Genomic DNA, 21753 nt, shown 5'->3' with positions numbered 1-21753 from the left:
AATGGGCCATCTCAATTATAGAGCTCTTGCAAAGCTACATTCACAACAGATGGCAAATGATGTACCTCAGACTCACACAGTTTCCAAACATGTGTGTGAGGGTTGTCTTTTGGGTAAGATGCATCGATTTCCTTTTCAAAAGAATTGTCCAAAACTCTCACAAAGGAAATTGCAGCTAGTACACAGTGATGTCTGTGGCCCAATGAGGACAAATGCCATTGGAGGATACAAGTATTTCATGACTCTCATTGATGATTTCACAAGGTATTGCCGGGTGTATCCTTTAAAGGCCAAATCTGAAGTTTTCTTATGCTTTCAGAGATGGCTGCATATGGTTGAGAATGAATCAGGAAATAAGCTTGTCACCCTCAACACAGATAGGGGGGGTGAGTATATGTCAAAGGAGTTTGATGCATTTCTATCCTCACGGGGCATTATTCACTCATGCACTACTCCTTACACTCCTCAGCAGAATCCTGTTTCTGAAAGGAAAAACAGGTCCACAATGGAGATGGCCAGATGCATGCTTAAGGCCAAGTCTTTGCCCAATAAATTTTGGCTTGATGCAGTAATGTGTGCCAACTATGTGCTGAATAGATCACCTACACGGGCATTAAAGACTATTACACCTTATGAAGCATGGAAAGGCAGGAAGTCTTCACTTTCACACATGAAAGTTTTTGGGTCTCTTGCATATGTTCATGTACCATCTCAGTTGAGACATAAGCTTGATGACAAGGCAATCAAATGCATATTCATTGGATACAGCCAGGAGAGCAGAGGGTATCGGTTATATCAACCAAATACTGGGAAGATTATTGTCAGTAGAGATGTGATCTTTGCTGAACATTCAGCTTCTCCTCTCCCCTTTGAGGTCATTTATGGGAAGGTGATTTTGCCACCTATATTGAGGACCAAAGATGAAATATTTGCAGCTGATCAGTTTGTGAGAGACCTCCAGACAGCTTACAGCCTAGTCCGGACAGCAATCGAAAGGTCTCAAGAGAAACATAAAAGAGCTGCAGATAAGCATAGGAGACAGTTAGATCTCAAGGAAGGGGATTGGGTACTTTTGAAGTTTGAAAAAGCTAGGCTCCGCAAGTTTAAAGGCAAACAGAAAGTGTATGCAAAGTTATCTCCTAGATACTATGGCCCTTTCAGGGTTACAGAAAGAATAAATGAGGTTGCATACAGGTTATGATTGCTAGAGCATTGGAGGATTCACAATGCATTCCATGTGAGTCTTCTAAAGAAATTCCAAGGGTCAGAGCCTACAGAACCAGTATCAGAGGATCCACCAAAAGTGGATGAGCTGGAGGAGGTCCTTCAGCCAGAGCAGATTGTGTACCATACTGTACGCAAAGGCCCTCAGGGCAAGGAGTTTTACAGGTATCTTGTAAAATTCAAGAATTATACGGCATTAGATGCCAAGTGGATGGACGAAGACATGTTATCCGATCATCCACAGCTTTTGGATGTTTACAAGGAAGCTTTTCAGTTGAGGTCAACTGAATAGAAGCCGAGGGGATGTCACCACAATGTAAATATCCTAAGTCAAAGTACAGTTGACCATTTATTTGATCATAATTAAAGAGTTTTATATGTGTTAATTATGGTCAAAGAGTTCTTTTAATGGTCAAAGGATTGACTACGGTCAAAGATACTCGACTCTAGTGAAGTAAACCTGACTTCGGTCAGGGAGACTTGGTTTATTACCAAGAGGGTTAACTGTGGTTAATCAAAGAACTACAGAGCTGACTACGGTCAGAGAGTGTTGACTTCGGTCAATGAGACTTGGCATGCGTCCCAAGATGTGCCAACTTCGGTTGGAGAGACTTGGCTATAATTAAGGCGCCTCGACCCTTGGTCAAAGCTCCTTAATTATGATCAAGAGTGTTGACTCCGGTCAACCAGAGAATAAATATATATTTTTTATATTTGTTAGGTGTGCACATGTATTCAGTGGGGATGCCCACCATGACTAGAATTAGTCCACAGTGTGTTATTTGCATGCAAAGCGCTAACAATTAATGGGTGCCATGGTGGTGCGCTTTAATTAATTGTTGCAAGTACTAGGAAGAGTTATTTTTCCTAAGCGCTATGGGAGCCTAACAAGCATCTAGGAGGTGGTTCGTGTGACCAAGTGCTTTGAAGACTCCAGAGTGGCCCTTAGTGGCATGTAATAGGACTTAGTCTAGATTTTAGACAAGTGGCATGTTGCCAATTTGAAATGAGCTTGAAGCTCTTGTAATTATTCATTCACGTTTTGGATTTTGTATCAGACATCTCTACGCTGAACTCTTGTAACATATTCTCTCTTCAAGAAATAAAATACCGGGGGGGGGGGGGGTCCAGCCCGACATGTTGTCTTGGACCCTAGCAGTGTGTAGAGAGAGAGAGAGAGAGCTCTTATGAGTATTTCTGCAGTAAATTCTGAGCGTGAGGATCTGTAGAGAGAGAGCTAGCGATTGCACTTACCATGCTGTATCAACACCGCTCTTTGCCAGTTGCCTGGAAGACTCTAATGCTAGCCTCAGTAAAAGTGGCATTGTAATTCGAGGATCCAAGCTATTTGGTGCTCTCAACGGTGAATCCAATATGCGCAGTGCTGGAGAAGACATGGTTGCATCTTCATCGGCTTACTTCTTTAGATCATTGCGATCATCATGAGCTGTAGATAGGGTGTATGGCATCTCATAGTGAGAGAGGGCTTCTTTGCCCGCCCGAAGAGGATAGAATAGGTGGAGGCTTGGTTAGCCTACCCATGCTAGCCGGTAGGATTGAGTTGGGAGCCCAAACTGTGCCCCAACCAAGGTGGGTTACCCGACCTAATTGGTCGGGTCAAACCTGACCTAGCCCGACCTTGGTTGGGTGGGGTCAGCCGACCTGCCGGTCAGTCCAATGGCCAGCCCTACTAGCCAACCAGGCTCGCTCGGGGGCGTCTCTTGGAGCATTTCTATTTCTCTTGACCAGCCCTCTTGGTTGTGATTGTATTCCTGGATCTATATACAATTACTCTCTCTCTCTCTCTCATATCAGCCTCACACATCGATGTCCCCCTCCCAGAGTTGATGCCGCTATTGGCTCCCACTTTGAGGGCCTAGAGAGTTCTCTCCCTATGTATCGATGCCATTATGTTCAAGACTTTGGGTTTTTCTTTTGTATTCGTCATGGGTGTTGATGCCGGCTTAGTTGCTCCACCCTCAGCTCATTGTAAGAGTTTCATTTCAGTCTCATAGACCCTTTGGTCTTCTGAAGACATTTAATAAAATTTCCTTCTTTTCTTTCTCTCTCACACACACATATGCTTCTGCGCGTGGACAACTCTCACAGAATCAACTCGTTCTCTAGCCCCATGCTTGTCATCCAAATCCATTGTGAGGTTTTTTGTGGGTCTCAAAATCAATCACAGAAAAGATAGCTTCACAAAAGTGCTGCCTAAAACCAGCCTACATGATGGGTCTAGGACCAAAACCTGCCACCAATTAAATGTTTTACCTCACAAAAAGAGTTGAATTTGAGCAAGTCACTTTTCTTCAAGAAGTTGATGCATCTTAAAATTCTCTCTATAGCACGACTCATGCAGTTACAACACGACTCACACAAAGGCGGGATGTTCTGGCCCGACTAGAGAGGCAGTGCTTCCAAGCACACTTCCAGGACCCTCCAACACCCTGGTGAGACCAACTGCCATGTATGCAACACCTTTCTCAGGGAGTAACATTTCAAGGACAAAGTGGAAGAGATTTGAGAGGCAATAGGTGACTATGGGATCTAGGATGATTCGGAGTAAGCCCTTGGTTCCCTATCATATTATACAGGCAGAGTTCGCCATGACCCCTCTCCAGGTTGATGCCATCTTTCAGATAGTGACATTCCTCCACAGAGTATGGGCCTTACCCCAGTAGAGAACAACAAATGAGATTGCCTTAGCCGTGATTTCCCACGCTACTCTGCATTGAGTTATAATGATATGTGGGACCCACCTCAATCGATATCCTCCTCTGAACACATCACGCTCAGGACCTCGAACAACGAAGTCTGCTACACACCATGTCCATAGTCTTTGCGACATCAAGCAATGAATTCTGAACATAGCTCCACAGCCTTGCTTTGCCTGTGAGACTTTCAACGTTTAGGGGCTGTTATCAGCCCACACTCCCGTCCACATGCCTTCTCTGGTTGTGACTTGTGGGTTATGTAACTAGTGCTAGAAAGCTGGTGCATCGTGGAGATCTTGGGCAATTGCCGCCTTGGACCCATGAGCTTGATTCAAAGATGAATATGACGCCGTGCCCTGGTCCTTAGATTTGTTCTTGGACCGAAAATCTTTGGCCAGATGCCCTCTTTCCACAAGCATAGCACTTAGATCGTCCTTTCTTGTGCACTGTCGAAAGTGCTTCACCACCTAGGGTGACCCGGAGCTTACTCTGCGAGACGAGAACCAATTTCTCCTCAAGGAGAAGAGAGCATAAGTCATCAAAGGCCAGCTGACTGGTTGTGACTTGGTACCTCGTTCAAGAGACTACGTCGCAATCTCGGGGAGGATGGGGGCCGCTAATTGGAGAGATGTGAGGGCCGCACCCATTGCTTGCAGCTGATCACGGAGGATCTTAGCATGGTACTCCTGAGATTCTACAGCTGTCCCTGCAAAGTGACAGCTTGCATCCCCGAATCCCTTGTGTAGAGATCCTCCAATTTAGACCATGCCTCGTATGCACTGTTCGGTGTTTGGGGAACCGAAGAAACCTCCTTAGTGATCGTCCGGATCAATGCTGAATGTGCCTTTGAGTCACGTTCCTCCTAGTCCTTAAGGTCCTCTTGGAAGGCATCCTCCCGAGTAGCATCCCAAGAGATAGGACTCTTGGGACGTTTAGGCTTCCGTTCACACCCCTAAACTATCTCTTATAAGCCCTTGTGAATGAACCAAATACGTCCAATGGGCATAGATTGTGTCGTCAAGCTTTTTTTTTCTTACTCGCACACAGGGCTCCCATGGAACTGTTCCAAACGTAGCACCATGTTGCTGATCCTGGCAAAAACAGTCCAGGAGGAAAAGAGAGAGAAGGTGAGGTGGGGGATAGGAAGGAAGAAAGAGACTGCGTGGCCGCCATCTCAAATTGAATGCCATCCCCTCCAAGATGCCGACCTGAACAAGGACCTCAACAGGCAGCCTTGCTGCCGTGTACTATAGGATGCCTTGCTGCGGAGCCTTATGCTCTGCACACCAATCGTCCAATCAGATGCCGATTGGTACAAGGTGTCCTAGGGAAGGCATCTTCGAACAGTGGCTGATAACCTTTGCTGCAAATTGCCTCTGTCCAAGCTGCTGCAATTGCTCCTTAGTGTGCCAAATCGCCTTAGAGGATACATAACAATGCCTTTACTGTGTCGGTTCAGCCCTCTCTTGGTCCCTCATCAATGATGGCGAATGATACCATGTGTGGAAAAGAGAGAGAGAGAGAGAGAAAGAAAGAAAGAAAGAAAGTGTATTATTGTCCACTAAAGGCCAAAATGGGCCCATGGGACATCAAGAACTCTGCGTACAAGATAGCACAAAATCAACGTGCCACAAAGAAGAGGCATCGTCGAATATCATCTAAGTGCTACGCAATACAATGCAAGTGAAAGTACATACTGTCAAATCCGAGCCTAAATACAAAGTAAGCTAGATGCAAGGAACCGCCCCTGGGTGCAAAATGGGGGGATGAGTACAATATGTCAATGCAAAGATACAAGTCCATGTATCACGGAGTCTGAGAACCAAAATAATACTGGAAATCCTGTCCATCGACTCTGCCTCCTGCTATGAGAGTACAAATCTGAGCAAAAGTGAGGTGAGCGGCTGGTGGGGCGAGATCTCCATGAGTAAGTCTCCTCCGAAAAGCTGCCATCATCCTGGATCGTCTGGAGATGAAGCGGCGAGTACGTCCCCTATGTAACAAGATCCTGCGGCGTCTACAAACCATCTCATATGTACATCCACAGGGTGGAGGCATGTGTCCTGTGTGAGCTCTGATCTCCTCGTGCTCCTCTTGATACCTGTCATCTGGTATAGCGTGTGTCTGAGCTCTATCGGGCTGGGCTCTATCACGCTCCGGTCTGTGCTGATGGTCTCTGAGGTAGTGTCGTCGAAGCATAGTGGCCTCCCTGACATAAAGAGCTAGGCAATGCTGATCCTCATAATCCATCACTCGTGAGAGAGGTCCAAAGCCATCCGTGAAGAGACAGTGGAATCTCCCTCTGATCTCATAATATAGCGGGCATCTGCAAATGAAGTGCTCCTCTGACTCCACCTCTCCCATGGTGCAACAAGGGCAGATCCTGGTCTCTCGGCCTGGACGCCGTCCATCCTCCATGCGTCGCATCCTACCAGCCTCTATCTCGAGCTGATGCGAAGAGACTCTAAGCTGGCCAAGGGCAATCCTCAGTGAGTGGGACATGTGGATACCTGTGTAGCCTGGTGGAATGACAAATCCATCCTCTGAGATCCGAAGGAAGTGGTCACGATATGTGGCCATCTTCGTCGGAAGCTGCGTGGGATAAATCCAAGTGCGGTACGTATGAAGCTGCAGCAAGTCTGCTCTCGTGACCTGACTAAGCTCGTGGCGAGTCAACTCGAGATGAGGGGCATCTATGCTGTATCGGAAGGGAGGCAGTCTATCCATGTCTAGTCCAAGAGATGTGAGCCACCTAGTGAGTCTGAAGTACCAGCAGTATCGGGCCCCAGATCGTGCCAACTCCATAGAAGATGCAAGTGCTAACCATGGCAACCGAGCCCTGCCTGCTGCTGAGTCTCCAAACTCCCTAACCCTGTGCAAATACATGACCGACTGAAACGCTGCATCCAATGCAAGGGGAGTAGCTCCAAACTCTGCTAGCATGATCTCGTGCGGAACTGTAGCCTTGGCCCTAATGAGCCGAGAGAACATGATGATCTGTAACCTCTCTACTCGTCTCCAATCTGCAGCGCCAAGGTCTCCTGCCCAGAAAGGAGCTGCATACATCGCAGCTGGTCTCACCAATGTGTCAAATAGCAGGGATTTCGTATCGGGATGCTGAAAGTGGGACTGAAAACACTGACGCTCAAGATGAGCCAACGAAGCATACCCTTTACTAATCCTATCTCGTGCTGCATATGTCATGGTAAAGATCGGTCCCCTGAAAACTGTCCCCAAATAAGTATACTCTCTAACAAGCTCAATGGGCTGTCCGTCATAAGTGAAGCAAAACTCATCCGTGCTGTAGATACGATCAGAGGTGTTGAAAACCATAACCTTGGTCTTGCCAAGGTTTACGGTCAATCCCCTGTCCTGGCAAAACCTGTGGAGTGCCTCAATATGTGCCTGGAGGCCCTGAGCAGTAGAGGAAATGAGAACCACATCGTCCGCATACAGGAGGATAGGAATGGAGGATCCTGAGAGAGTAGAGCCCACACCGCCTGTCATCTGTACGAACATCTCTAGCTCATCAATATATAGTCCAAAGAGAGTAGGAGAGAGCGGGCAACCCTGCTTCACCCCAATCGTGCTGCATACCTCCTCTGAGAGCCCCTCACGTGTCCGAACCCGACCAGTGACCCTCTCATACAAAGCCATGATAGCCCACTGTGTTTCTCCACTGAAGCCCATCTCGCGAATCCTCTGAAACAATCTGAATCGCGGAACTGTATCAAATGCCTTCCTGAAGTCCACGAAGCAACAATAAAGCCGTTGCCTTCGTGACTTCGCCTCCTCTACTAGTGCCCTGAGTGTGAGAATGTGGTCAAGCGTCGAATGATCCCTGCGAAATCCAGCCTGCCCTCTGGCTCTGAGTCCTGTCGTCTCGGCATGGTCATTTATACGGCTTTCCAAAACTGATGCATAGATCTTGGCCATAACGTGGCCAATCATGATGGTCCTGTAATTCGACGGCTCCATAGGGTCCCCCGACTTGTGGAGGGAGGGAGGGAGGGAGGGAGGGAGAGAAGGAGAAAGAGAAGGAGAAGGAGGAGGAGGAGGAGGAGGAGCAGAAGAAGAAGCGAGAAGAAGGAGAAGGAGAAGGAGAAGGCGGCCAAGGAGAAGGAGAAGGAGAAGGAGAAGGAGAAGGATGAGAAGCAGAAGGAGAAGAAGCAGAAGCAGAAGCAGAAGCAGAAGCAGAAGCAGTAGAAGTAGAAGCAGAAGCAGAAGCAGGAGCAGGAGCAGGAGCAGGAGCAGGAGCAGGAGCAGGAGCAGGAGCAGGAGCAGGAGCAGGAGCCGAAAGAGAAGGAGAAGCAGAAGGAGCCGAAAGAGAAGGAGAAGCAGAAGGAGCCGAAAGAGAAGGAGAAGCAGAAGGAGAAGCAAAAGTAGAAGGAGAAGTAGAAGCAGTATGAGAAGAAGGAGAAGGAGAATGAGAAGAAGAAGAAGAAGGAGAAGGAGAACGAGGAGAAGAAGCAGAAGGAGAAGAAGAAGGAGAAGGAGAAGGAGGAGGAGGAGAAGAAGCAGAAAGAGAAGCAGAAGGAGAAGGAGAGGAAGAAGAAGAAGAAGGAGAAGGAGAAGTAGAAGTAGGAGAGGAAGAAGTAGAAGCAGAAGCAGAAGCAGAAGCAGAAGCAGCAGCAGCAGCAGCAGCAGAAGCAGAAGTAGCAGCAGCAGCAGCAGGAGCAGAGAAAGAAAGTTTATTAAAGGCAGAAGCAGAAGCAGAAGCAGAAGCAGCAGCAGAAGCAGCAGCAGCAGCAGCAGCAGCAGAAGCAGAAGCAGCAGAAGCAGAAGCAGAAGCAGCAGCAGAAGCAGAAGCAGCAGCAGCAGCAGCAGCAGCAGGAGCAGCAGCAGGAGCAGGAGCAGAGAAAGAAAGTTTATTAAAGTCTCCAGAAGCAGAAGCAGAAGCAGAAGCAGAAGCAGAAGCAGCAGCAGCAGCAGCAGCAGCAGGAGCAGGAGCAGAGAAAGAAAGTTTATTAAAGTCTTCGGAAGACTGATGGGTCTATGAGACTGTGAGAAACCTGATACAAGCAATTTGAAAGAAACCTGATACAAGCAATTTGAAAGGTTGGAGCTACTAACCAAGCATCAACATGCATGCAAGAAGCAAAAAGCTAAATGCTACAAAGTCATATCAGAATAATAATCCTCTACATCGTCACTATCATCATCGTCATCAGATCATTTGTCATCTGAATACAAAGTGAAATATGCTCCAATGTCATGACTGTTGTCCACCCTATCTCCCCTTGTCACGGGCGAGGTAGTGAGAGCATGAAATCCGAGATAGAATGCTGCTGGCTGCCTGTGGGCGCAGTCTTGCGCTGTCTCTAGTCATAGCTCTACGTTCAACAAGGGTGATAGTGACTCCTATTGGTCGCGTTCCCACTCTGAACAAGGAGGGAATGTCCCCAAGCTTAATATGTGCATCAACCCTCTGCCTGAGCTATTGTGTCACTAGCTCTGGGTCTCGATCGTGTCTAGGGCCTATAGGGTGGGAGCTTGTAGGGTCCGGCATCTGGCTGGAAAAACTCTGTGATCATGCTCTGAGAAGAGTCTACCAACGCTCATTTTGTCTCTGCCATCAAAGTAGGCGCTCACGGTGTCTGACTGCCTTGTGAATGAACGTGGCCAAGCATCTCTGATTTGGAAAAGAGAGGAAGCGGGATAACAACCCGGAGCTATCTTTGAATAAACAATAGAAGCACCCCCGAATCTCATAGTACATTGGGCATGTGAAAATGAAATGTTCCTTAGACTCAATCTCCTATAGGTCACATAAGGTGCATATGCGTCTCTCCTTGGGTAAACCCTTTGCCCGGCCACTCTCAATATGGAGTCTATGTGAAGAGACCCGAAACTGCCCAATAGAGATCCTTAGTGAATGGGGTAAATGAATTTGCGCATATCTTGTGGGTCAATAAACCCCTCATCTGAGATATGTAGGCAATGATCTTTGTAGCTGAGCTTCACTGGGGTCACGTATGACCTGGTTGACCTCACTGGAGTGGGGAGAACGGTGCATGAATGCTGTACTGGAAGGGAGGAAGTCTGTCCATGTGGGAGCCCTAGTCGCTCAAACCACCTCACTGTGTGTGCAAACCAGCATCTCTGGTCACCTGCATCTGATATTGCCATAGAAATGGACAATGCTAGCCACGGTAATCTGCCTCCCTGGAGGTGCAATCCCCATATGCCCCGACTCCATATAGGTAGGTGATGACCTGAAATGCTGCATCGAGTTGCAATGGAGATGAGATTGAACTGCAACACTGACGTTTTGTCAGACCTTCATTGAGCAGAAGTTGCCAGTTGTTGAAGTTGATCTTTGAACTGGTTGGCTTGATCACCAAGGTATACACTTCTTGGGTTCAGATCTCAGATCCTTGGCTCATAGAATACACTTTTCTGGCTCATCATGGTCGCTTTGGTACTATGTTGGAGAATCTGGGCTTGTACTTCATACCTAGGTAGACCTCCTACGCAGTGGAAGAACGTGGAATAATCTCGAACCGATGTAGATCCAACAATTGACAATTGTGTGCACAAGATTAAATTCACAAGCACTCAGATCTGGAATGAAAGACATTGGTGGAAGAGCCAAAACATCTCTAAGATTGTTGCTTAAAACTGCCAAAACTGGCCAAGTTGATGCTCCACAGAGATCCTGTCACCTTCAGCAAAGGACTTAGTATGGATGCTCAGAGGTGGACCCCTTTGCTGCTCCTAAGTCTTCCTAGGCCAGGTCTGTGACAGACTGCCAAAGATGGCCGATTGGGTCTGGGCCATTTAAGCCCCAACCACTCCAGTAATTGGCCGATTTGCTGGGCTCACACGTAACCCCAGCCATTGCCTTGAATGGCCTCCATGCAGGGCCACCCCTTCAATTGCCACTGTGGCTGTCACCAGATCTCTGTCATATCTGCAGCAGTTCTGCCAATACCTTTTCAGATGGATCTCGCTGCCTCCATAGCAGCCACCTTCTTCAAGCTCTGTTTGCTGTCCATGTGGCAGCCCTTCTGCTGCGTACTGCTCTATATGCGATTGCATACAGCCATTCCAGCAGCCCTTCATGCTGCCTATGTGTCGGTTCATATGTTAACCACAAAAAAGCCCTCATGGATGATCCTTTCCACCTAGATCTACTGGTGTGGCATCCTCCTCTCATGCCCACATAGCAGCCCCTCATCACCCCCAATGTTATGCAGGCTTCATGTCCTTGTGCTGTTGTGCTCTCCTCATCTAGGGGCTTAAATGTGGGACAATGAACCCTTACTCCAACGCACTGTACTTGGCATCACACTCACTTTGGGCATACATGAGATACCATGTAATATTGTCTTTCATCCCTAAGTTCTGCCAGAATTTATCTAATGCATCCATTTATATTTGCTTAAAGAGAGTTGGCAAGATGGGACAGCCTTGTTTGACCCCTATGTCATTGCTTATGGTTATCTTCTCTGTAGAATTTGGCCATCATCATCATCGTGTTCTCTTGTTTTGACTTGTCCCTTCACTCTTATGTTTTTCTTTCTTTCTTTCTTAAATTCATATCTTGTAGTTGATTTGTAATATTGCTTATGCTGTATTCTTATGAGTATGTTTATGTCTTTGGATTTGGCTTAACATTATTGTTTTGCAAGTACTACAAGGTTTTTTGATGCCTTGTTGACCAGAACAGAGGAAAACCTTGGAGAAAGAATTGTATGAATTTGAAGGAGATACATCATGCAGGTCACCTCGGCACGTTTACTTCGAGCTGGGGCAAGTCTGACAAGGAAATCAAGATTCAATGCTTTAGACGACTTTGTAATGGTGAAGTCTCCACCCTTGTTTTGTTGGTATTGAACCCCTAATTTTCTTTAGTGTAAGGTAAGATGCCAGTTTTTAAGTGGTGCGTTGCCCTATCAGTTAGATTTAGATGCTCGTCTGGAGAGACTCAAATGAAATTATTTAGTCTTCACAAGTAGTTGTAGTTTGAATGAAGAGATTTTGGACTAGCTTTTGATTAGCCTTCTCCTTTAGTGCTAGCCTTCGTCATGGCTGAGTCTGCCCTTCACCTCCAGAGTGCCTACAGAAACTCAGTAGGAAGACTTTGTATAAATGGATGCTCAAGTATGTGTGGGTGTGTGGATTTGTTTGTGTGAGAGAATATGTTTATACGATGGTCTATACCCACTTTTGGGCGCTAATGGCGTTAGTGGGGATGTCATAGTAGCTAGTCCCTGTTATGCGTGATGGAGTTTATGGTTTTCAACCTTATGAGTGACTATCATGAGATTGAAACTGCACTATATTGTGTTTTTAGAGGATGAGTTTGGGCATGTTCCTGGACTCATCTAGGTATAGGCTGCTATGCTTGATCTTGGTTTTAAGGAACTCTTTATATTCATTTTTTCTTGTTCCTTCAATGCGTGCCTTTTCTGGTAGTCTAGTGTATCGATCATGTATGCCAACTCTGCCTATTTTTTTGCAATATCTTCTTTCTATTGTTCATACTGTTGCCTACTTCTCTTTAATGGGAGGTTCTAGTGGTAAACTTTATGATTTGTCACACTGAATACGACTTCTACTTTTAAATACTGGCAGGCTGATATCTGCCTTTAAAGTCTCCAACTATTCAAAGGCAGCAATTACACATAGATGAAGCAGAATTCATTCATTCTAGTCTTAGGATAGAAATGGTAATTGGTAACATGTATTAGACAATGTTGGAGAAGAAGAAGAAGAAGAAGAAGAAGAATATATTATCGTCCTCTGAAGACCAAAAATCGGCCTACGGGACCTGAGCAATACAAAATCCTCGTACACAAAGACTCCTCCCTTGGAGGGGAGGGTATTAAGAGAAACTACCTTTATGTCTTAGGTGAGTTCCTGTGCTTGAAAAGCTTATAGACAAACGTTCCTAAAGCTGGGGGTGACCCGCTATGTAGCATATCAGCCAGTCTGTTATGTCCCTCGAGAAGAGAGCTAAATGCTTTCCGGATGTGAGTATAGTAAGGGCATATCATTACCATGTGTTCTTCAGTTTCTGCCATTCCCTGGTCACATAATTGGCATATTCTGCTCTCTTTTGGCATATCTTTCCATCCTCCTATTTCAATCTGCAGCTGGTGTGATCGGGTGCGAAGTGAGGCCAAAGCTCTTCGCTTATGTATTGCCATAGGTGTGCAAATGTACTTCTGCGTGGCTGTTTCTCTTCTTGTATAAGTAGCCCAATATTCGGGGTTGATAAATGTACGGTAGTACTCAAACTTATCTCTGTTTTCAGCTGCTTGCCATTTCCTGTGTAGTGCATTCAGCAGGTCATGATGAAAGGCATCCTCATCTACCTCCTCTGGAGAGTAGTCCAAGTACCTCTCTACCTCCCATTTTTGGAACCATTTTTTTAAATCTAGTGCCCATCGAGATGCCAAAATCTTACCCTTATTCGTCTTTTGGGACTTTTGACTTTCTACCCATGCCCTCTTTGGCAGCCTTTCATTATTCATGCGCTTGACCTTTGTGATGTATCTGAGTACTCTCTTCAAGGCATGCAACTCTATGGGTATGCATCCTGTGTCTAGGAGTAGGAGAGAGTAGGGTGTGTTAGCCTTGATGCCAAGGTGTCTTCTAATGAAAGATTTCTGCATTTTTTCTACATCATTCCATTTTGATGATGGTATACTCCCCCCCCACACCTCTACCCCATAGAGCACTGTTTGTACCACATATGCCCCAAAAATCATGTTTCATACTTGCCACCTTCTTGTGTTGGTATTGCTGCAGTCATTTTCAAATTGATAATATTTTCCCCATCCTGCATCAATTCTCCGTTGCACACAGCTGCTCCATTTGTTATTGGCTGGAATTTCAATGCCTAAGTATTTGAATGAGTGCACTGTATCAACAAGTTGACCCATATATGAGATTGAAGGGGGATTACTTGGCTGTATAGTCTTTACTATCATGAGTTTAGTTTTGCAAACATTCACAGCCAGCCCACTTTCCGAACAGAACATGCTGAGGATATCCATCATTTGTTGCATCTTACCCTCACTATTAGTGAAAACAACCACATCATCCGCATAAAGAAGCAAGTGAATCTCAAAATCTGCTAGGTAGAGGCTGGACAACCCTCTTTTACCTGCTTCTGTGTGCATCAGTTCCTCAAGTCTATCAATGCATAAACCAAACAAGGTGGGTGAGAGTGGGCATCCTTGTTTGACCCTCATATTGCTATAAAATTCTTGTGACATCCCATCCTTACATTTTAGTTGACATTTTACTTTCTCATAAAGTCTAAAGACAGCAAACCTTATTTCCTGAGGCACTTCTATGCATTCCATTCTCTCCCATAGCACATCCCTAGGCACCGTATTGAATGCCTTCTTAAAATCAATGAAGCAACAAAAGAGTGCCTTCCCCTTAAGGCGGCTGTCCTCCATCAACACTTGGAGAGTAACTAGATGATCCACAGTGGAGTGTTTGGGCTTGAAACCCGCTTGTCCCATTGCCCTCTTCCTTTCTTTCTCTGCCCAAGCACTTAGCTTTGCCTCTACTATTGTACTATATAGCTTGGCTAGAGTAGAGCATACCATAATGGTTCTATAGTTTGACACTTGATTGCGGTCACCTCCCTTGTAAATTGGCTTGATCCAGTTCTCTTGCCAATCGGTTGGGAAACCATACACGAATGCTTGGTTTAGTGCCATTACTATGTGCCTTTGCGTGTGTTCATTGGACCACTTAATGAGTTCTGCTGTGAGGTGTATAGTGGAGTGAGAGAGAGAGAGAGAGAGAGAGAGAGAGAGATGTAATAACGTCTTCAGGAGGCATCGCAGGCCTATGAGACAAAGTACAAAACCAAAAGTAACTCATACAAGCCGCTATGGGCTGAAGCAAAGGGCGCACTAAGGCCCTTGTTGAAAGCTGAAGTGAGCATTATAACAGAGTAGCAAATCGAAACTGCACTATGTTGTGTTTTTAGAGGATGAGTTTGGGAATGTTCTTGGATTCATCTAGGTATAATAGCAAATTGACAAAATAGTATCAAGTGGTCAGAGCTAATGCTCCTATGAGACAAAGTACAAAACCAAAAGTAATTCATACAAGCTGCTATGGGTTGAAGCAAAGGGCGCACTAAGGCCCTTGCTGAAAGCTGAAGTGATAAGCTAGTGAGCATAATAGCAGAGTAGCAAATTGACAAAATAGTATGAAGTGGTCAGAGCTAACGCTTCTAGTACATGCACTGGGTCCATATATTTGGGTGCCCTAGTGGCTCTCTGATGGGATGTGAGCTCTCGTATCTGTGTCTGTTGAGTTGTCTCTCGAGGCGGCGGAGGGCGTGGTGTCCTCGACCTCTGTATTCGGTGGGCTACGTCAAGGGTGATGCCTCGTCTCTAGCGGTCTCCTCTAAGGAGGGCTGAAATAGATTGGACCTTGATCGTGCGTGCTTTGGTCACTCCCTACGCCGCATGCGGAGTGTGTTTGGCAGCATCATGGCGGTGACTCTCACTGCATAATCCATTATGCTCTCATCTCATCAAGTTCCTCTCCCTCAACCTCCCTCGTAGCTGACTCAGATGCGTAGAAATTTGTAACACGTGTTTGTGCTCGGTCAATCTCGGTGACCTGTGGCATCACCTCTTGCCGCTCTCTTGTATGTCGCATTAGTGTATCTTTGTGTTTTCGCATCTCAATTAGATAGAGCCCAACACAAACTTGGTCAGGAAAATGGATCAGCCGTGTAAGCGGACCAAAGCCATGCCCCCCCTGAAAGAGGGAGTGATATCGCCCTCGGATCTCATAGTAGACTGGGAAGACACATAGAAAGTGCTCCTTTATCTCGACTTTCCCCATCAGTCATAGTCTACAGATCCTTTGCTCTTTGGGTATGCCTGTAGCTCTCTCTGCCTCAATCCTCAAGTGATGTGACGAGACTCGCAATTGTGAGATGGCGATCATCAATGCATGTGAGACTCTCCTATCCTCGAGATACTGAGGTCTAATGACAAGACCATACTCTGAGACCCTTAGAAAGTGGTCATGGTAGAACTTGATCTTGGTGGGGAGCTCCTCTCCTCCCCAAGCCTGGGACATATTGTTGGAAATAGAGGATAGAATCACTCACACCTCACTCCCTACCTAGCTCATACAACACTAAAAAAAACGGAAAGAGAGAGAGGACAGAAACTCAGATATATTCCTCCACAAAAGTGGGCAAACAAAAGCTCAAGGATGAGCGTGTACAAACAGCTCTGAGATGCTGTCAATTTGGGTAAAGGCACTATGGCCACCCAAGTACAGTTAGTACACTTAAGTACAGTTAGTACTTTTATTTGTTAAGTACACTAAGTACGGTGTACTTAGTGTTGTAACCTTATCCTTTCATATAAAAGGTTGACTGTGTGCTAGGGGAGGTACACACATATGTTTTATCCCCACACTCTTGTGTTTATCCTGCTTGTGTGTTGGTGTGCTCCTTCTCTCCCTTACCACAAGTGGTATCAGAGCCTGCCTACCTTCTTCTCCCGTCCGTCCAGCAACAGTGCCAGCAGTAGCAGATAGAGAAGGAGAAGCAGCAGCAGCAGCATTCGCTACTGCATCACGCTAGGAGCAGCAGCAAGCTGCTCTAGCAGCGCCAGCAGCTGCCAGCGCTGCCAGCGCTATCAGCTATCGAGGCTATCCGTCGCCAGCAGCCAAGGCCACCGGTGACGCCAGCAGCCAAGGCCACCAGCGACGCCAGCAGCCAAGGCCACCGGCAACGCCAGCAGCCAAGCCGCCAGGCGCCAGCAGAAGCGGCGCCACCAGCGCCACAAGCGCCAGCAGCAGCGCTACCAGTGCCACAGGCGCCAGCAGCTCCGCCATCAGCGCCACAGGCGCTAGCGTCTCCACCGCAGTCTTGTTATGGGCGACTACTGGCGCTTGAACGAGGGCCAGCTTCGTCTCGCTTCTTTCCCCGCCCCCCGCCAAGCGTCTTCGCCCTGATTTCGGGACAAACTGTTGATTAATGCCTTTGGTATTCCTCAAAATCTTTGGAGAGCTTTGGCTTACAAAATGATGCAGACTACACTCCCGTGAGTACCTAGTCGGTGTTGAGAATTTCAAGTCACAAGGTACAGAATCAAGGGGCTTTTGTAGCCACAGCCAAGCATTGGCTTGTATACGCATGTGTTTGTATTTATCCTCCTGTTTGGAGTTGATGCTTGCAGGATTTGGATGCATTTTGTGACCTACGGGACAATGGAAGATGCATATAGTACACTAAGTACTACATTGTAGAATTGAGCACTGATTGTGCAAGATAAATTGGGGATTTTGCAATTGGAATGCATATCAGTGGTGGGGAAGAAACTGAATGCCTTACAGTGATCAGTGAAGCGGTACATGCACTAAATTCTCAGAATTTTGCTTCTAGTCAAGGGGCTTTTGCCTAATTCTTGTTCTACACTGTGTTACACAGTTTTAGGGGCAACTGGAAGCTTGATGTTGACAGTTTTGAGCAGTTAAACAGTCAATTTCTGATTCTGTACTAAAAAGTACAGTCAGGTACTGTTTTGTGTCAACTACTGGACTGAGAACAGTCAATTTACTGAAGTACAGAGTGCACAAACTACTGCAGTTTTTACTGTAATAGCAGGGCAGATGCTGTTGAAAATCAGGGTACTGCTGGATTGTACAACAGAGCATTTATTGATGCATACAGTTCTGCTGTTCTGAATCTGCAGCAAGCAGTAAACAGTCAGAATTCTCTGATTAAGTGGGAGAAATATTTGCAGGTGCAGGTCCTGTTTTTTTTCCGTTGCAGGAATTTAATTTTTTGAGCACAGTACAAGTGCCTGTGTGCACTTGGTTTGCAGGGAGTCAGGCACCCAAGTGTGGGTTATATTTCTTGCTGATTGTAATGGCTTCATCCTCGGAATCTTCTCTTCTCTATATTAAAAAGTTGCAGGGTGCTGCTAACTACCCAATGTGGAAAAAGATGGTCCTGAATGTGCTAATTCTCAGGCAGTTTCATGCTCCTATTATACACAAAGGTGTGAAGCCCACTGGCACAACTGATGATGCTTGGGCACTAGCTGATCTGTCAGCAAAGTCCATAATTGAATTGTCACTCCATGAGAGTGTTGTTTGGAATGTGGATGGTGAAAAAACAGCCTGGGGTGTGTGGAAAAAGCTACAGGACACATATGAGCAGCAAAGTGTAGCCACAAAGATATATTGGTTGCGCAAGTTCTTCAATCTGAAGATGAAGGAAGGGACCTCCATGGATGCACATCTCAATGAGTTTAATTCAATTGTCACTCAACTTGCAAATCAAAAGTATGTGGTGGATGAGGAAACCAAGGGTATGGCACTCTTGATCTCTCTTCCTGAAAGTTGGGATACATTCACCACAGCTGTAACAAATGCAAACACTTTCATAAGTTTTTCAGATATCACAGGGCTGATTTTGCAAGAAGAGCAGGAGCTGAAAGCTCAAGATGCAGTAAAGCCTAACAATGCCTTAAATGCAAGGGGGAGAAGTCAGCAAAGAGGCAAATCTCAGGAAAGGGGAAAAGGGAGGAGCAAGTCGCGCTCCAGCAAAGATGTTGAGTGCTACTACTGTGGCAAAAAGGGACATACCAAAAAGCAGTGCTTTAAACTGAAAAATGAAAAATGATAAGAGAGACAAAGTCAAAAACACTGATGCGTCAGATGCAAAAGCAATTGTACCAGTAACAATGGTAAGAGCAGTGTGAAGATTGAAGAGCTTCATTCTACACATGGTTATGACAGTGAGGGAGAGGTTCTATTTCTCTCTACTTTGGATGCTCATTCTCTCCATGCAGGAGATTTTGCAGACATGCACTCTTGGATCATTGACTCAGGTGCCTCATTCCATGTTACACCTTACAAAGAATTGTTTGTAAGGTATGCAGCAGGCAGTAATGGAGTCGTTTTTCTAGGGGATAATCATGCATGCAGTATTGTCGGTGTTGGAGATGTCAGACTTGTATTTGCTGATGGTACTCAGCTTATGCTTCACAATGTTAGGCATGTACCCGAAGTCAAGAAAAATCTGATTTCTACTGGCATGTTGGATGATGAAGGTTTTGTGACCAGCTTTGGTCATGGTTTCTGGAAGGTCACCAAAGGTGCCCTGGTTGTTGCCAGAGGCTCTAAGGTTGACACAATGTATACTCTTCATGCTAAAGTATGTAATCATGCTAATATTCATGCCACCGAGCTGCCGAATATTTCTATGTGGCATAGCCGGATGGGACATATGAGCATAAGTGGAATGGAGCAATTGGCTCGCGTTGGCTACTTACCGTCTCTTAAATTTTCTGATTTAAAGTTTTGTGAGCACTGCATATATGGTAGACAGTTACAGTGTCCTCATAAAAGGAGATTAGGACATAAAGATGCTCAACTTGAGCTTGTGCATACAGACGTGTGTGAGATGCCTAGTCCTTCACTTGGAGGTGCACGGTACTTTGTCACATTTATAGATGATTCCACAAGGAAGGTGTGGGTGTATCCTCTTCGATTGAAGAGTGATGTCTTTCCAGTGTTCCAGAAATGGCTTGCTATGGTTGAGAACCAAACAGGCAGAACACTGAAGGCTTTGCGGTCAGATAATGGTGGGGAGTATATGTTTAATGCATTCAATGCATTTTGTGATGCTAGAGGTATTAAAAGAGAACTCACTGCTCCTTACAGTCCAGCGCAAAATGGCACTGCAGAGCGTATGAATAGAACCATACAGGAAAAGTCCCGCTCTATGATGTCACATGCTGCTTTACCTCATGGATTTTGGGCTGAGGCTGTAAAAACAGCAGTACACCTCATCAATAGGTCACCAAATAAAAGACTAGATGGCAGAGTGCCAGAGGAGCTTTGGACAGGAAAACCTCCTTCCTATAAGCACTTGAGGGTCTTTGGCTGCACTGCGTACGTGCATATACGCAGAGAAGATCGCCGCAAGCTTGATCCTAAGTCTCTTAAATGCATTTTTCTTGGATATGGTGACAGTGGTGAGATGGGTTACCGCCTATGGGATCCTGTGAATAAGAAGCTAATACGCAGCAATGATGTCTTATTTGATGAGTCATGTATGTTTAAGGCAGCAGATAAGCCTTCTGATGCTTCAGAGGTTGACATTGATGACTCGGGACATCCTGTACAATTCAGGCAGGCTGCGAATCAGCCACAACAGTAGCGTAATCAGCCAATGCATGATGCTGCAGCAGGTCCAAATGGACAGCCCGCAGTGGTGGAAGATGTACTACGGGACATGCCACCTTTGGAAGACCTCCCAGGCATAATTCTGCAGCCTGATCTACTGGAATAGCCACCTGTTTTAGGTGAGCAGCAAGTTGGACAGCAAGACCAATGGGTCCGAAGGTCCACTCGACAAATGAAACCGCCAGACAGATTTGTTCCAGGAGCAGATTTTATTATGCTTACAGACTGTGGAGAACCTTCCTGTTACAAGGAAGCCGTGCAAATGCATGATAAAAGGCTATGGGAACTAGCCATGAAGTCTGAAATGGACAGTCTCCATAAAAATGGTACTTGGGAATTGGTGCAGTTGCCTAAGGGCATGAAAGTACTGCCATGCAAGTGGGTGTATAGATTGAAAGTCACACTTGGAGCTAAGCCAAGGTATAAAGCCAGGTTGGTTGCCAAGGGCTTTAAGCAGGAGTATGGTGTCGATTTTGATGAGATCTTTTCTCCAGTGGTTAAGATGACCACACTCAGGATTGTACTTGCTTTGGTTGCATGTGAGAATTTGGAATTATGCCAAATGGATGTGAAGACAGCCTTTCTTCACGGTGATCTTCATGAGGAGATCTACATGCAGCAGCCAGAAGGATTTGCAGTGAAGGGCAAGGAGTCACTTGTATGCAAGCTTAAAAAGAGCCTTTACGGGCTGAAACAGGCACCAAGGGAATGGTATAAGAAATTTGATACCTTCATGAAGTCCCAAGGTTTCAGGAGAAGTGATGACGATCACTGCTTATATACCAAAAGGGCTGCAAATGGCAGCTTAATCATTCTCATTTTATATGTGGATGACATGCTTATTGCTGGTAAAGCTCGTAAGGAGCTTGATGACCTTAAGAAAAGATTGCATGAGGCCTTTGATATGAAGGACCTTGGTGATGCAAATCACATACTGGGAATGCGGATACGGAGAGACAGGGGACAGCGTTTGTTGTATTTGTCTCAGACCGAATATATTGGCAAAGTATTGCACAAATTTCATATGGAGGGGGGGAAGACCCTTAGTTCTCCATTGCCTCCATATGTGAAACTCAGTGCAATGGACAGCCCACACTCAGATGTTGATAGGGCTGAAATGGCCAAGATTCCGTATGCTTCAGCTTGTGGCAGTCTCATGTATGCCATGGTTGCTACCAGACCTGATATTGCGTTTGCAGTGGGAGTGGTTAGCAGATATATGGCAAATCCAGGCAAGAAGCATTGGAATGCAGTGAAAGGTATCATGAGATACCTGAAGGGCACACATGAGTTGTGCATATGCTTTGACAAGCGAGATGCAAAGGTGCATGGTTATGTGGATTCAGATTTTGCTGGTCATCCAGATAACCGGAAGTCTACTACCGGTTATGTTTATACATTCACTGGAGGTGCAGTGTCATGGATGTCAAGGATGCAGCAGTGCATAGCCTTGTCTACCACGGAAGCTGAATATATTGCAGCCACAGAGGCATGCAAGGAGGCCTTATGGTTATCTCGGCTAGTGGGAGACTTGGGCATTACAGGTGATATTCCATTGTTGCATTGTGACAGTCAGAGTGCTATTCAGTTGGCACACAATCCTGTCTTT

At 45.9% G+C, this 21753-nt stretch overlaps 1 protein-coding gene across 3 annotated transcripts in view; it reads left to right on the top strand.

The window, feature by feature from the left end:
- Positions 1-21753, top strand: part of LOC147903340 (Ribosomal protein L9/RNase H1) — a 98010-nt gene that overhangs the window by 9550 nt on the left and 66707 nt on the right. For 2 of the 3 annotated variants that reach the window (XM_087372723.1, XM_087372725.1), the window contains exon 2: positions 11614-11747. In XM_087372723.1, the coding sequence (XP_087228849.1) occupies positions 11661-11747 (87 nt within the window). In that variant the 5' untranslated portion in view covers positions 11614-11660. Of the gene's footprint in view, positions 1-11608; positions 11748-21753 lie in introns of all 3 variants that reach the window. The other variant, XM_087372724.1, reaches the window with a different exon arrangement.

Source organism: Dipteris shenzhenensis, chromosome 3, assembly GCF_047967505.1.
Source record: "Dipteris shenzhenensis isolate YYH24624 ecotype China chromosome 3, Dip_SZ_1.0, whole genome shotgun sequence".
In the NCBI taxonomy this organism is placed as follows: domain Eukaryota; kingdom Viridiplantae; phylum Streptophyta; class Polypodiopsida; order Gleicheniales; family Dipteridaceae; genus Dipteris; species Dipteris shenzhenensis.
The sequence above is the reverse complement of the archived record's forward strand: the minus strand, read 5'-3'. Positions and strand labels throughout refer to the sequence as shown.